This window comes from Caloenas nicobarica, chromosome 7 (assembly GCF_036013445.1).
Source record: "Caloenas nicobarica isolate bCalNic1 chromosome 7, bCalNic1.hap1, whole genome shotgun sequence".
NCBI lineage: Eukaryota > Metazoa > Chordata > Aves > Columbiformes > Columbidae > Caloenas > Caloenas nicobarica.
In genome coordinates, this window is record NC_088251.1 from 19,202,630 (window position 1) to 19,219,582 (window position 16,953).

The 16,953-nt window shown below is 36.8% G+C and overlaps 1 protein-coding gene across 1 annotated transcript in view; it reads right to left on the reverse strand.

Annotated features, from left to right (window-relative positions):
• Window positions 1-16,953, reverse strand: part of ERCC6 (ERCC excision repair 6, chromatin remodeling factor) — a 46,567-nt gene that overhangs the window by 27,071 nt on the left and 2,543 nt on the right. Inside the window, exons 4-7 of the mRNA XM_065639376.1 lie at window positions 15,939-16,059; window positions 13,432-13,540; window positions 10,782-11,508; window positions 1,812-1,937 (exon numbers count right to left, since the gene is read on the reverse strand). Of these exons, the coding sequence (XP_065495448.1) occupies window positions 1,812-1,937; window positions 10,782-11,508; window positions 13,432-13,540; window positions 15,939-16,059 (1,083 nt within the window). The remainder of the gene's footprint in view (window positions 1-1,811; window positions 1,938-10,781; window positions 11,509-13,431; window positions 13,541-15,938; window positions 16,060-16,953) is intronic.

The following is a 16,953-nucleotide window of genomic DNA, read 5'->3' on the forward strand; positions in this document are numbered from 1 at the left end:
GTGCAGACTGTGTAATGCAACGCTTGCAAGTCAGTCTTGCTTGCTATGTTTGGTTTTGTGACACAGGAGCACCAATGGTATTCTTGCTGGATGTTCCTCAAAGCAGACAAGTATAAAGGGAAGAAACAGACTGTTCACTTTAACAGGCTTACCAAAGAATGAACTTAAGGGTCTGCTATTTCTAGTGTTAGCTAACTTCTTTGCAATTCAACTCTGCAGGAATATCACTTACAGGATACTCTTGTACACCTCCTTAGGTCAATATACTTCCATGTTTTGTACTATACTGCTCAGAACTCAAAGTTTAATGCCTATTGACTATGGGCCTTCCTACATCAGAGATTTTAGCATTTAAGTCAGACGAATCATTCAACTCAATTGATCTTTCTAACCACTTAGGAAGTTTTGCCAACTGACTCATGCTTGCAGGGATACCCTTCATTAGTGAGGCTGATATCTCTAAGATTAATTTTTAGTTGTCTGCCTTATTTCAATTCCCTTTGGGTTGCTCAGACCACACATCCGTTCTCAGGATGATTACTTCTGCAGTACCTTCAGATAAACAACTGGAGACCGCATATTGGCTGTGTATGGTCCTGGCAACCAAGTCATTAATTCAATTCCATTTCAGAGCTAGTGCTTTCCTTCCGAGGAACTGCACGACAAGAGTAATAATTTCTTTGAGGTTAAGACTAAGTGGTCCTGTTGAAAGGGATACCACGCACACTCGTTATAAACCAGGGCTTTCTACTACACTAATTATAAGATTTTAGAGAGTTAGCTTTTGAAAGAGATGTTCTTCCTGCTGTGTGAAATGCTGCCAACAAAAATTGATTCAAGCCTATTATGCATGAAAGTTAAGGGGAGATTATGGACGAAGTTAACTTGTGAGCTGCTAGCTTGTTTGGACTGCCTTCTGTAAACAGGTTTTTGACATGAACTTGAGTGTGTCACTCGGCACCATGGCCTCAAAGTGCTGAAACAGAAAGCAGTCATACCCAAATCTGCAATCCAGCATTAAACGGCAAGGAATGAATCATACAATCATAGAATACCAGGTTGGAGGGGACCACAAGGATCACCTGGTCGAACCTTTCTTGGCAAAAATATAGTCTAGACAAGATGGCCCAGCACCCTGCCCAGCTGAATCTTAAAAGTGTCCAATGTTGAGGAAGAATGAGTTGTAGAGTGTTTTCCATCTACTAAAGGAATTAAGAATGCACTCTCCATATTTTAAAATTTTACGGGTCAAAATATTCAAGACTATTTTGTAATAAGAACTACAAATAGTTACTTTGAGTAGACTAGGTAGTTATTTAAAGTTGCATATATTTTTTTGCTGGCAGAAAATTTCACTTACTCCACCCAGTCACAAAAACACCTATATTTCTTGTTTTCATTTATCACAACTTGCCAACACCTTATTCTTCAAAGTAAAGTTATGCTACCACTCCACACTTGAATTAAGAGAAAGCACTTGTCAGTAAGAGAAAGCATTTACAATAATAGACAAGGAGAGCTTCTCAATTCATAGTTTAGCTAACACATATTCACAATATTCACATCAGCCAGTTATCATCCATATTTTCACGGAACTGTAGTTTGTGCGTGTAATAAATTAGTTTCTTTGAGGCTTGACCCTGGAGCCTTTTTAAAAGAAACAATCCTACAGAAACAACTGAAGTAAAAGTTGAGGCATCATTCACTGAAGTAAAAGTTACAGCAAGGCATCCAGAAATCACCATGACTGTTACTACTATTATTAACAGCATACAGCAGCATGATATTAAAATAAAGTACATAATACATACTTAAAAAGCTTTTTGAATAGAAATCCTGGTACTTTGAAACCCTCTTCAAATTCAGCATCACTTTCTTCAGAAAGTTCCTCTGCTGTTTGATGTTCTTTGTCCTTTGAATGTTCTTTTTGCCACCTCCTAGAGTGACAAAACAAGGAGTCGAGATTCAATTATTGTACAGAAAAGATACTATACAAAACTACACTAAATTTTAGACCAGGTAAAAACCCAACAAAAATGCATTATTCGATATCATGATTTAAATAGTAATCCTTTGGAGGACAGAATTATGCAAGTAAATGCTCAAAATATCTGATATATAGGTGTACGTCCTCCTGACTATTTAGTTATAAAGCCTTCAGAGTTTGATAGCTAGTTATATTTTATATAGACAGAAATACTAATACAATGGAATCAACAGTTAACATCATCAAGAAAGTCTGGCTACCTTAAATTCCTAAAACTCCACAAAACCCCACACCAAAACCATATCAATAAAGCTTAGGTATTCCAAAGCTATTTTATTAATATAACAAAATACTTAAATAACTTCTTTCACCTAGAGAAATGTGCAGCAATATATAATCTTAACAGATGACTCAGAAACATCACCATATTTGGGGTGATGTGCTTTAAATCTGTTAAGCAGTCATCATTTGGGAAATAAGGTTTTTTTAGGTTTTGAAATTAGAGCGATTCATGGTCTGCATGAATTCAATCTCATTTGGACCCCAGGCAGGCTAGAGAATTACCTTCCTACCCATTGTTCCTCCCCCTTTTGGAAAGTACCTAAGGATCTCAACATCCAAGGAAATTATGGACTTGTGTTTTAGTGACCCAAAACCATCTACCTGCAATAGTAAAGTGTATGCTACTGCTAGCTGAGTATGTGCTAACCAGCCAACAGCACTTCACTGACAATCTGTTTTTTGCTGGAATTCTCCCATGAAAGTGCCATCCACTGCAGGCACACTGAATGCAGTGTATAAAGTGACAAAATCCCTACCGTTATTGGCAAGCTACAGAAGAGATGAAAACCATCCTTACTTTAATGTTCTAGATGCAGTGCAAAAGCAGTTATATTTCATCTCACAAAAGGCTGAAGGAGGAAACCTGATCATATCTAGAAGTATCTGAAATATAAGACAGACTAAAATTCTTCAGGTACCAAATAACTATAAATAGCAGCAACAGGATGCTAAGAAGCAAATTCAGACCAAAAAAAAGTTAAGTCACCTAGCACTGAAATCTACTGCATTAAGTGACAAACAGCCTCCCGAATGAGATGCTGGAAAATTCATCTGTCCAGTCTTTTAACTCTACATTGAAAAACCCTGTAGAATGCACTCTGGAACTGTCCTGCAGTAACTGGGCAGAGGACTTCACAGCTTGCAACTGCTTTCCAGTACACCTCCAGTTTCTGAATGACAAACATCACAGGTGAGTGACTGACCAGTTTCTGTCCTGGTAACATGTTATCGTTTACCCATTACACAAACCTCTTATTTTTAGCTTAGGTTGCCTCTGTAACAGAAAAAAAAAAAAAAAAAAGGCAGGATAACGGATTAACAGAGTTCTAAAAAACAAAACAAAACCCTTAACCTCCTTCCCCAAAGCGCACTCCATAATCTGGGGAAAAAAGATTTCTGAACTATTTGAAAACATGAGGCTATTCACATCTTCCTCTCTCTTTTTTAAAATTTTATCTTGATTTTTCTGTAAAGCTTTCCATTGCTTTCAAGCATCTAGAGGCTGACATGCAAACTGTATTTTATATTCAGCCTTGCTACATACAATCCAATGTGTTTTAAGCTTATGGGTTGAGTGCCTTATGTTTTCAAACATACCAGCCCAATTTTATCCATGTCATGAAAAAGCAGCACAATCATAAAAACGTTAGTTAATTTCTCACCCAAAGTTGACAATATCATCAGCTACAGAAACAAACAGTTCCATTATCTTGATTTATATCCCGACCCAACTAGCCAAAAGGAGGGAGATAGAAGTCACTGTTAAAATTTGTCTCAAACAACTGCCTGTAAGACAGACACCATCTCTGACATTTTGCACTTTGAATGTGGCAAACAAAGCCACAGACACTATAGAATATCTCAGGTGTTGCTCCAAGTTTTTTAAGACTTCAGTCACGCTGCTACCTGAGCACAGTCGTGTTCAGAGCAGACATGACTGGCCCAATGTCACGTACAGAACCAAAACTCCTTCCAGCCTGATATGAGAAGTGCCTTCTCCACTAGAGAAAAGTCCTCTCAGCTAAAACCATTTAAAAATCAAATTTGATTCACGTTTTCTATCTTGAACACATCAGTGAATTAAAACAAAAAAATGCAGGCAATGAAGGTCTAGTGTTTCCGTTGTATTTTTAACTACTTTAGCAGTCCTTGGGGCAATTAAACCAATGATGCCCACCTTCCTAACAACACTATTCTGCATTCTATGGTATGAAATAAGGTGAAAACACTAAAAAAGACTCTTCTTGCTGTTAGGTCATTCAAAAACATCTTTCATGCGATCTGCAAATTCATAACAAGGGTTAAGCTCAAGCTGTGTCTTCTCCAGTGGCAGCATTAATAGAGTTTCTCTTGTCTTCCTGACCACTCACTTCAGTGGAACTTGTTGAAACCTTCACTTAAAGGTTTCTGCATCTCTGACAAATTTGTTTAAAAACCCCCTTGTGTTAGGAACAAAAGAACAGGGAATAAGTTCAACACTTCATATACAAACAACACAAACATCTACCCTTTCTCATGAAAGAACACCAATTATACCAGGCTTCTAGATCAGCTTTTCACCAGTATCTTTTAAGAAAACACCTACAACCTGCCTTTACAGAAACAGTTACAAACTTTGAACTGTGATATTGTCTTACTAAGGGAAAATAAGCTCCACCATCTCCAAATAGACACAAGTTACAATAACTGCCAAAACCAATTGCACTGACACAATGCTGGATAGGTTTAGAGACACAGCTTCACTGGAATATACTTTGATCTCTTAAGTCAGAAAGTCTTCAGAAGCAAAAATCACGATTGAGAGAAAAAGCAGCATATGCGGGAGAAAAAAAAACCAAGACAGACAAGCATAATCTTCAGTTTTCTGATTAAAAACTGATGAGTTGCTAAAGTTTATTATTGGACTGTTGTTATTTCATTATATGAAATAATGTATCCAGTTAAGTAGTAAAAAAAGAACTTACTAAAAATATAAAACGTGTCAAAGTTTTCCCCACAGATACTTTTTTTTATATATATATATATACACACACACACATATATATATCTATATACATATCTATATACATAGATATATATCTATATCTATCTCCTAACATGGGAATGGAAATCTCTATCTTAGACTAGCAGTCTGTTAAATGTTTGATTTAGGAAAATAACATTCATGCTCTGGCGGCTAGGAGGCAGTTATGATACATTCTAGAGGCACAGCACAGAAATGCATTTATTTTTGTTCAGTACTACAATGTTGTGCTATCAGGCACAGATGGTCAATTATTTTTCTGAGTTCCAGAAAACGATCAACAATTAAAACTGACAAATGCTGACAGCCACTGCTTCAGACTGTGTCATTACTGGAACTGAGACAGGTCAGAACTTGATTATTTTATCTGACCAGGTTATGATGACTCAAAGCAAGGAAGCAAACTCTTATTTACCACACTAAAATCAAAACAATTGTAGATTACAAAGCTTCCAAAGTGACAGCTAGATATAGAATCCATATTAAACTCAAAAATAGGGCAATAATTTGTACAAGAGTTTGCTTCTGATTCTGTATTGCAATATGAATCGCCACTATCCAAGACCGGAGCTTCAGCCTCCCCTGGGAAGGAACAGACTGCCCTCTGGTGTGCGTTAGAAAAAGTGATCCAGAAGTAACCAAGAACAAACGTTTCTGAGATTAACTCGTAGCTGGCCAGAAATTTAGGCAAGTCACCTCTATATTTTCTGCAAGAAGTGTGATCAATGTTGGGATTTCTCCTAAAATTATTAGATCTCTAGGAAAATAGATATGTCTAGAATTTGAACTGATAAATCCTGTACTTAATTTTACTAAAGAAAAGTTTATCTTATACACAATGTATCTGTTACTTCACTGAAGGATATAATCACACAAGTTGTAGTATTGAAGGCTCTGCTACTACATCTCTTCCAAAGGCCTGGAGGCTTTTCGCTCTCAATTACTGATTTTATGAATAAGCAACAATTCGTTGTTACCACTAACAACTTTCAAAGTGTGAAGAAGCTAGATTGATCTTTGAAAGGCTGTGAACCTAATGTAAGACACTGTATTAAGACACTCTACACTAAAACTTCATTATTTGATTTTAAAAAGTGTAAATATCTAAATGGATGAAGCAATGGGAAGACGAACATGATTTGCTAGACCAGATCAGTGAGTTGGTCACTCTGGTCTTGTACGTTTCTCTAGAGGTAGAAACAGCAGTAGCTCATATTTAACTACAGAGTAACACATTGACCATTTGGGCAACATATTTCTAACACACCTCAATTTAACATCATTAGTACACCTAGACAGTCAGAAAATGCAGGTTTTACAACATCACCAAGGTCTCTTGAAAACAAAAGCATGACCTTTGAGAAATCGATTTTATGTTGTCCATGGTCACTGACATGAATACAATTTTATCCTGAAAGTACAGTATGAAAGCCATATATCATACAATTAAATCTTTCTTAATATAAGGAAGTATTCAGATACTAAGCCCATTTCCCACTTATTGCAATACCCTAGAAAGAAATTCTGCATCCCAAACAGTAATGAACACAATTTGAATTTTTTTTTTAAATACAGTCAGAAACCAAGCCAAGTGTTTAATATAGTTTGCATTTGTGAAGCACAATATCCTTTCTATTTTATACAGCTAAGAATCCCTTACAGATTATTCTAATTTGCTAAATTGAAGCATTCAGCATTACTTTTCTGATCTAACTTTTTATGTTCTATATGGGTGGATTTAATTGGTATGTCCTAACAGATGAAATACATGCAGTTAGTACCACAAGTCTCCATAAGTAAATTAAGACTGATGTGGACAATTACACACTTGAGCTTAAAATGAAAGGTGTACTCAGCAAGTGAGCAAAAATACATCTTCATTTGTGTCTTACTTTTGCCATTTTAAAGAGCAGTTAGGATGCTCCAAGAAACTATCTTTCAGGAAAGGTAGCATTTAATCCTTTTTTACTTTATAACTCAAACATCAAGAGATTCAGTGACTCGGATACATCAAAGAGAGCCTGACTGGAGAAAAATAACTTATTTTTAAGCAATCTTTTGTTTGTTTGTTTCTTTGTATCAACCACTTTGTGCATTGATAGCCACAGCTTCCAGCTACTCAGCTGCTTGGATGTCACTTAGGAGACACGGAAAGAAGCAGCTTTCCTAGCCTTGCCTCTGAGCACTTCACAGCAATTGAACGAAGAGCTATTCAAACAACTGTACTCCTCAAACTATATAGAATACACAAGAAAACACAGATATGGCACTTATCTCCCATAACATGACATGCAATTCCTTTTTGAAGCAGCAGGTAGACACATCCTGACAACTGCTATGGGAATAGTAACCATAAGACTGCTGATTTTTTGTTTCGTTTGGACTCCAAGCTATTACCGTATGCAGATACTGTATTAGTGATGTCAATAATGTAATACATTAACTACATATATTGTAAGCAGTAAAAGTTACTTGGTTATACTTATGCTTTGAGTAGAATCATAGAATCATTTAGATTGGAAAAGACCTTTAAGATCACGAAGTCCAATCGTTACATACACACAAAGGAAAATTTTGATTAACATGCAAAAAAATCTTTATAAGTTGCAGTTTCCGTATCTGCAAAGTCTTGAGAATAGCACAAAACAGTGCAGCAGTTCGCTTGTTGAGAACGCAGAAGAGGTTTATTTCCTATTAATTGAATCTGCATACAAAGTTACTTTTGTCATCCTAGGTATTATAAAAGAAGCTGAAAACAGGTGCATTTTCACTCATTCCAAAGTCTTCAAAGAAACTGGCTCTGCCATGACTTGACCATTTTACTGTGCAGGAGGCAACAGGTTAAGATTCCACCAGCACCAATTTTGAATACTTCTAGACCAAGGTGGTCACAGTCAAGTATGACAAGACACACAGGTAACACAGCTGTTGATGGGGATCAAGTCTCTGAGACCCTCAGCATCACCCCAGATTACCTAATCCCCTGGGTTCAGCTGGTTAACAGCCAGTATGAAGGAGAGCAGGCCATGACGATGAGCTACTTTTAGCTGAATTTTAAACCTTCCTTTTAGATGCTTGACACTATCCTACTTATTTACTCTCCATAATGCTGATGTTCCTTGCTACGGTTTATTATTTTTACAAGCTATGATTCACCTTAGCTGTTAACCTTTCCAGAACAGAAGATTTTTCCCCTGTGTGTCTGCACAGCAACATGGCTTCAGCAACAGTAACCAGAGAAAACCAAGACCCATGCATGGGAAAAAACCTGAAATTACTGAGAGTGTGAGCTGAGTTCTGTATAGCTAACTTTTTCAGTTCCACTGATCACATCTTGCTTTGATTGACTAGGCCTACCATGGCAAGTAGCCAAGGAGGGGGAACAAGGGGGAACAAGGGGGAACAAGGGGGAACAAGGGGGAACAAGGGGGAACAAGGGGGAACAAGGGGGAACAAGGGGGAACAAGGGGGAACAAGGGGGAAAGGGAAGAGCTGCGTGATCTGTCTGCCCTGTTTGCTGCATAAAACACCAGATCCTGTTGAGAAAACTGTCTCTTGTTCTAGAGATGCTTTGCAGCTCTGCAGTTAGCTAATTATCATGCTTTAACAACATCATCATATTTTCCCCTTGGCACAGACCAATCTCTTCAAGTCCCATCTCTGAAAAGTTTTAATGTAAAGGAAAGTAATTTTCAATCTTAAAGAGTGTAGGACTGTATTTGGCACAAAGCACAAGACTACATGTTCAGAAGACTAAAGTAATCCTAAAGGATTCTCCCTTGTTTCTCTCAGGGGTAAAATATACCATAATCTCACCCATTTGTTTGCATTCAAAAGTAAAACTGACATGAAACAAGACATAAATGTAAGCAAATGACAGCATTTCTATAGCATTCTTAATATGTTTCTTAATTCACTACATTTTATTTTCTCATGGCATTTCCCATAATGAAGATTACCTGAGGGTGTCAGCATAAAAACGTCAATGTGGACAGCTGCAGCTTAACAGCCACAATAACTGTAGCTATGAAATTTTTAAGAGATGTAGTGTTTTGGTAGCAATTACAGTTATTGATATTTCTAAAATTCATTTAGGCTTTTATTGTAACTTTAGTAACCAAAAGAAATGTAGTCTATGATATGACTTCGCTAAGGATAAATTGTCACAATCTTAACATTATTAAAAAACGTGTTCGAATGAATTTAAACTGAGTCATATTAAAACTTTCAATCAAAATAAATTACTCTTGATGAAAACACTGAATTAAAAATGATTTAATATTGGTCTAATTTAAACGTGAAGATTACAGTTTTATTCAATAAAATAGTAAATATTTTACCATTTAAGTACAATTAATTTTTGTTAATGCATCCAATAAAACACACATTTCTTTTTGACCCTTTGGACATTGTTCAGATTAGCCTCTCACCAAAATCTTCTATTCAAGAGCAATAAACTATGCTTTAACTTTGAGAAGCAGCACCCTGGGATTGCAAACCTATTGTCTCATATCAGCTCCTGACCTGCCTTTGTAACCTCGGATGTGAACGTGAAGTTGGGCTCTTCCCACCTGAGGTTTTGTTACCAGTAACTCTATAGCCATGAGTACCTCTACTGACAGAAGATACCTCTTCCTCCACAGCAGCTCAGGCTCTCACCACAGGAAGAGATGGTGTTTATACCTCTACTTCTTGACCTCTTCTCTGATACAGCTTCATTTAAATCTGTAAGCTTTTATATTTCCATAGAAGGGTAAAAGTCGAGTCTCCCAAGCACTAACCAAGTTCCTGTGCCAGGCCTTATCACTGCATCAACCACTCTTCACTGACAGCCCTAATATCTACTCTTCCTTTCACTCTAAGGCAGCTGTTTTCAAGTTGGAACCCACGATTTTCCAGAGGACTATAAAACTGCTTGAAAGGCATTCACTAAAGGTAATTAATTAAAAGCAAGCATGCTATCAACAAGCTGAAGTTCATTATATAAAGCTCAACGCACACTAGAAAACAGAAAATATGCCAGTGGTTAGAGAACAATTAAAGCAAACAAACCCAACCATTTTAGTGATCTTGATCTTTTGATTCCCAGTGTGTGCAGACATGTCTCTTAACTTACTGGCACATCTAGTCAGCATTTTAACAGCTTAATAAATTATATGTCACTTTGTTGTCCCTTCCAGATGTTTTCCAGGTAGTTGTGAAAATGGAAACATTGCTCAGTCTAATTGTTAGGAGCTCAACACCTATGGTATCAGTAGAGGAAACATCTCAACAGCACACTGTAGCTACAGAGAGATCACCAACACACAGGTGATACAAATTTCATAAATCGCAGATAAGCACAAGGTGTTTCATCTGCCATTTTGAAAAATGACTTGTGTTCTTAGATGTATTTTCCTACCTAACATAGTAGTTTATTTAATAGAAGATGCTGGTTTTCCTTAGAAACCTCACTCAGTTTACAACCTTTGGTCATCATAGCAACAGAAAATGCCACTACCAGCATTGCCACTATGTCTTTAGATAAGGATGCTTTTACTCTCACTCTCATCAAGAACAAATAGAGGAATATCACTGTGAAACAGAGCAGCTATGATCATCCTGTCTTGTTTTCCTTACTTCAGGTCCTAGCGGTGTATTACAGACATCGCCCTTTGCGTGTTCAACATCATTTGTTAATGTTACCAAAAAAAAAAATCTAGGACTAACCTTAGTCTCTGTTTATAATAGTCTTCATCTCCATCGTCTCTCCATCTCTTTCCCTTGCGCTTCCCCAGTGTATGCTCTTCTTCCTCAGAGCTTGGAAAGAAGTCAGCATCATCTTCAGCTTCTTTAAAATCTCTCTTCGCTGAATATTTTCTTTTTCTTGACAAATTCCTGAGTTCATAATCAGAATCATTCTCACCATGAGAAGATGCATGCTCTTCCTCTTCTGCTGCTGCTTCTGGATAAAAGAGCTCCTCATCAGGTACATACTCAGACTCCCCACTATCATCCTCCTGTTCATGCCTGAACTTCTTGGCCTCAAGATATTTCTTTTCTTTTGGAATCTCTGCCTTTGATTGAATCTGAAGGGCATGCTTCTGAAGTTTTCTCATGTGTTTTTTTAAGCGCTTATCTGTTTTTGACAGGGCTTTACCCCCTTTTTCCTTTATAGTAGATGCAGAAGCTATGGACTGGACAATTTTGGCTTGTGCTTTCTTCTTTGCTCCTTTGTGAAGAGATAACTTCTTTCTTTCAGATGACAGCTTAGCTTGGTCTGCTAAGTACTTCTCAAAGTCAGATACTTCATTCAGCATTAATCGCCGTGTCTTCCTCTCTGGCTTCTGAGGTATTGTAGTTCCAAATGGAGTCATCTGGCCAGTACGAATGAGCTCTTCCCATTCTGTTTCCTGAACAGGCATAAGCATACTGCCAAGACACGATGGACCAGGTTCTACAACAAAAGTCAGAACATCCAGCATGCCTTTAGCACCTTCTGAGTAACTCAAACATAGGAACAACGGTGTTTTGTTTTGGTTCTTCCCCACCCCCCACCAAGCTTTATGTGCATTCAGTTCAGTTTTCATAAACAACTTGAAAGTCCAAATTATCATCACACATAATACTTGAAGGTCAGAAAAGGCAAAACCAAACAGAAGAGAAAGCCAAAAAGTCAGACCAACTTTTACTTCAAACTACTTCTCAAATTTCATACAGGAAATATTACACATACTATCAAAATGCAAGTATTTCTGAAACGACAGACAGCAACAAGAACTACCACAAAATTATATTCCCCATGGCACATGAACTCTAATGTGCTCCCTATGCTGCCAATTCAACCCATGTCACCATCTTCAGTGGAAGAAACCACTGTGTTCCCATATGCAGCAACATTGTCCATTTCTATTTTTATTATTGATTTCTGAGTCCTGCTCATAAGCTTGAAATTTGACATTCCCATTATCATTCCAGGACAGGTGCAAATCCTACAAAACACATAGAAGATTGTCTTCCCTCATGTTTCAAATAAAAAAAAAAAAAAAAGAAAATAAAACTCATTTTCCTACTCTACAATACTAAGATTATGACTTTAAAAGTCAGATTGGCTGCACAGTACATTGCCACTAAAGAGCACTTCATTTAAACTGCATACAAAGCTACTGTACATATTAACAGAAACTATAACTGGTGGTTGAAAACAAAGAGAAGGGAAAAACTCTTGAATTCTAGAAGCTGAAGGGGAATTCCAGCCCTAAGTCTGTTATCAGGGCCCAAAATTTAAAAATAGCTGTACCAGAATTGCCAGCATGGCATGCTACTGTATATGGTCCAATTTAAAGAACTGTACTTGTCACCAAACCATGTTTAACAAGTAATGATGATGCAACAGGCACAAAACTCCTTCCTTTCCATCTCCCCAGTTTCCCAAACTACTGGAACTGCACAACTCCATTTCTTCTGTCTAGGGCTCCATTCACTTCTGAGTTACATTTCATCACACTAGGTGCCTCAGTTCTACTGCATAAACTGATGCAAATAGAAAGGATTAAAGATGCTTTTCTACTAAGAAAAGTTTACTAAGGTTTTTGATTCCTGTAAGTTTTGTTGAAGCAGGAGAAAAGCATGAGCTTTGTGAGATCTGGAGTCCACCCCAGCCACATCTACAATGGACAAATAGCACAAAGATTTTATACCTCTGCAAACAACAATAAAACCCAAAGGTGATGTACAGATGTCAATGGGGTCCAAACTTGCCCTGCAGAATACTGCAGATTAGTGACTGTGGCCAAGACACAGCCAAGCTGGAGTTACAAAACCCAAGCTCGGTTTGCAAACTGCAGACAGCAGTGAGAGAGAACACCTAGTGAAACACTGAGAGAATAAATATCTTGCTTTGGAAGATGACTTCTTTTTTTTCCTTTTCTTTTTTACCCCACAGTGCAGCCTGAAAAAGAGAAGCAGTTCCCCCTTCCATTTCCAGTGATACTTCCCAACAGTAAGAAAAAACAATTTTGTTAATGCTGATTGATAGCATCCAGTGTATAAAATGTAATTCAATCACGATGTTAGTCATCTTTATCAAATTAGCTGTGAAAAAATGTTAGTATTTCCAATTTATTAAGCCCAATACTCTAATGTGCCTCAGCCATCCCTACTGAGCTGAACATGGATTAACATCCGTTTTGTAAAACATCCCACATGAATGTGCCAAGATCCGCAATTCTGCAGGTGCAGAGAATAAGCGTTCTTAACTCTCTCTTTGAAAGCAAACCACTGAAATTTATTTCCTTGCTGACAAAGATCTTGCAAACTAGCTTAAAACAAAAAAGGCATTACATCTAAGTAGAACTGAACTTTCAGCCTCCTCCCATACCTTCATCTTCCTCGAATTCAATCTCATGTACTTTATTGAGAATCTCTGTTCCACTAAGAATTGCTTGGAGACGCTTCTGTTTTGCTTTGATCTTCTTCAGCTGTTGCTCCTTGAATGACAAGTAGATACATATTTTAATTTTTAATCTGGTTCATAAGTTTGCTATCCTTTTTAAAAATACTTAAACTACTACATTTGCAGTATTTTCCACCAGAATCTCATATTCCAATGTTCACAGTATCACCTTTGCAACAAAAAAAGCACAAAAAATGTCACCACAGTAACTGTAAGGCTCCAACCCACAAGCACACATTATTGTGTGTACAATCATCTTACAATATGCAAACAGTAAGATCAGACTGTTTATAGACACAAATTTCACATGCACATTACACATTTTGATGTACACCTTTTGAGATCATTTTATGAATGTGTTGATTCTAGTGAAGGAAATCCATGAAATAGATTAGTGAAATGCACAGAGAACACCAAAATACTTGTTCATGATTCGCAAGACTGGGTTGATGGTTAATAAGCCACTACAAACAGCAATAAGATTTTAAAATAATTTTATCATCCCAGAAATTTTGGGAGAAAGAAACTGAAACTGTAAATCAGTCCATCATTCTAATATGTTTGTACACAATTCAGAAGTGGTCACAGCTAATTGAACAGCAAAAACGATAAAGTAAAATTACTTTAAAAAAATAAATTAAAAAAAAAAATCAACATTACAGATGCTATAACAAGTATAGCTCATTACTGCTATGAAAATAACTCATAGCTAGCTCTTCCATTACACCTTTTACCTGCATGTTATATCCTCAACCATGTATTTACTGGTGATGTTGTGATTCCTTGGTGGTGTTACTTTTATTTATGAAACAAAACATTCTGACCAGTAAAACAAATAGACAAGCAATATAACTTTCCAGATTTTTAACTCAACTTTTTGGAATTTCCTTACCTAGAGAGGTACATACTTCAATAAAAATCAAGTTAATGGAACATGAGAATTTTTTTTTTCTTTTTGGTGAACAATGGTTCACTAGCCTGCTCATGTCTTCATGCAGCACTTTTAAAAACCACAAAGGGTAAGTACATTCATGTATGGTACAAAAGATTATCTCCTGTGTATGCACTATTATCCTTGCTGCCGGGGTACTTTTTATCATAAAACACTCCCTGTATGACAGGTCTAAGGGAACAGCTTTCTTGTACCAGTCATTAATTTCCCATTTGTCTCAATAATGGAAGATTTCAGTCTTCTTTAACTATTTTTTTAATACTACAAAAGGAAGAGTACTAAAAGGCACTTCTCTATGCAAAAAGTAGCTCAAGACCAGCTTTAAATACCCTGCCTACCTCCAAACAGCCCCCAAAACACTCCTGAGGCTATTAGGACTTTTACAGATTATAGTTTTCATGCAGGAATTTAGACTTACACTTTGAGGATTGTTAAGAGACAACTAACAATGAATTCGCAATGAGGTTTGAACTTCCTCTGCAACTTACACTTACGTAAATTACTTCAAGTAATATGAAAACAAAGCAAAATATAGTGTCCAAGTACATAATCACTCTGTAGTGGTAAGTCTGGTTTAATGCATTTCTTCCCACTACCTCCAGTCACTTGTTCTTAATCCTGTGCTACTATTCAGTAGTGTCCCCCTCACTTGAGGGCGGACAGTACTTGACGGGCCAAATTGTGAGCACTGTGTTATCCAAGTGCTGAAAGGATCGACGTTAAAAAGAGTGAGTGAGTGGCAAATGGCCTGAGGCTGGGAAGAAGTGTCCAAGGGCAAAGGACAATAAGTTTTTCAGCCAGGTTTATAATTAGAGAAAATACTAAGGTGCATTTCCATCAGCTGGCAAGCTGATCAAAGTGCTACATTCCTGACCAGGAGAACTTTCAGTTTTCTCAAGTCCCCTTCTGATTCCCAGCTGTATGGGTCTATCACCTTGATGCCTGCTAGACTATTCTACAGGCTCCTTTAAATTACTACTCCGGCAGAAAAAAGCTGGAGCAGTTTCTGCCTAATCAGTGAGTTAAAATGGCTCACAGAAAGGAATGATGTGTACTGGTACAAGAATTATACAGACAATGAAAGAGGATTAAGGAAAGGAAGGTACGGAATGAAGACCATGAGAGGCAAGATGTAAGTCAACTATTGAATCATGCCCTAACAATGCTTTGCTAATTGTCCAAATACTACTGGGAAGGATTTAATTAAAATAATGCAAATCAGTCTTCCAAGGAGATCCTGGAACTTCAGTTCTACAGCTTGTTCTAAAAATTAGAATTAAAAAAAAAAAAAAAAAAAAAAGGTCTCACTTTCACATTTACATGTTTTGGTAGAAAATTACACCATCTAAAACAGAAGGAACAGCAACTGTAGACTGACTCTGAACTATATAATTAAGCAAGAATTGTATCACAGAATCCAAACCTTAAGCCAAAGCACAAGCTAAGTATTTTCAGCAGGAAATCAACGTAATCAAATCACCTTGTTATATTTTTGTCGTTTTACAGAATCTAGTTTCCTGCTTATATTTTTGTTGTCAGCAGCTTGAGGTGAAAGTTGCTCAATAATTTTATCTATTTGTTTCAGAGATGTTGTACATGATCTGAAAAACAAGAAGATTGCAATGTACTAGTCAATTCTAAAAAGAAAAATGGCACGCACATTCTCAATTCAGACAATTTAGAAATTCCAAGAGACTTAAGGTAAGACTTAAAAACATCCAAAGGTAAGTTTCTAAATAAGCATCTTATGTTTAGATAACCCTGGAAAAGCTAAACACTTTCAAAAGTTGTACATCATAAAATATTTTTAAACAAAATTTTGCTAATACTAAAATTCCAAAGGCAAGGAAACTGAACAAACCAGTTCAATATTTAGTACTCAAAAGTTACAAGTCTGATGATTATAATAAGCAAGTGATAGTGGTTGCTTTTATTAGTCAAAGTAAACAAAACACAAACCAAAAATTAAAATCAGAAATCGCATTTCCATTTCCTAAAACTGTTTTAATAGTTTGAATGCCATTATATAAGGAAGTTTCCATACACAACATGAAATTCAGGTTGAACCACATAATTTCATCTGCTTCTGCTGTTGAATTCATTTGCAAAAAAGGAGGCACTGCCCCACCATCAGAAGCAACAGATCTAGCTTTGTTGATTCAGAATATTTCATAAGGATAAACAAATTAGCATCCCAAAGTATTATGAAAAACAAAGAAAACTCTTTACAACACCTGCAAAGCAGACATTATTCCCCTCACATGCAAAGAAAAGTACTACAGAAATCTCTGCAACTGTCAGGGAGAAAATTATCAGGCCATATTTCTCTTCAGCACTAATCTGGATTCTACTACTGTTCTCCTAGGAGATGTATTCTACCAGCTCCCCACCTATCGCTGCCATCTTCACTTCTCCATTCTCTTTCAACACTTATGAACCATCCCATCACTTTCTCAGTCTTTTGTTTTGTTGCTCTGAAGTACATAATCCTCTTG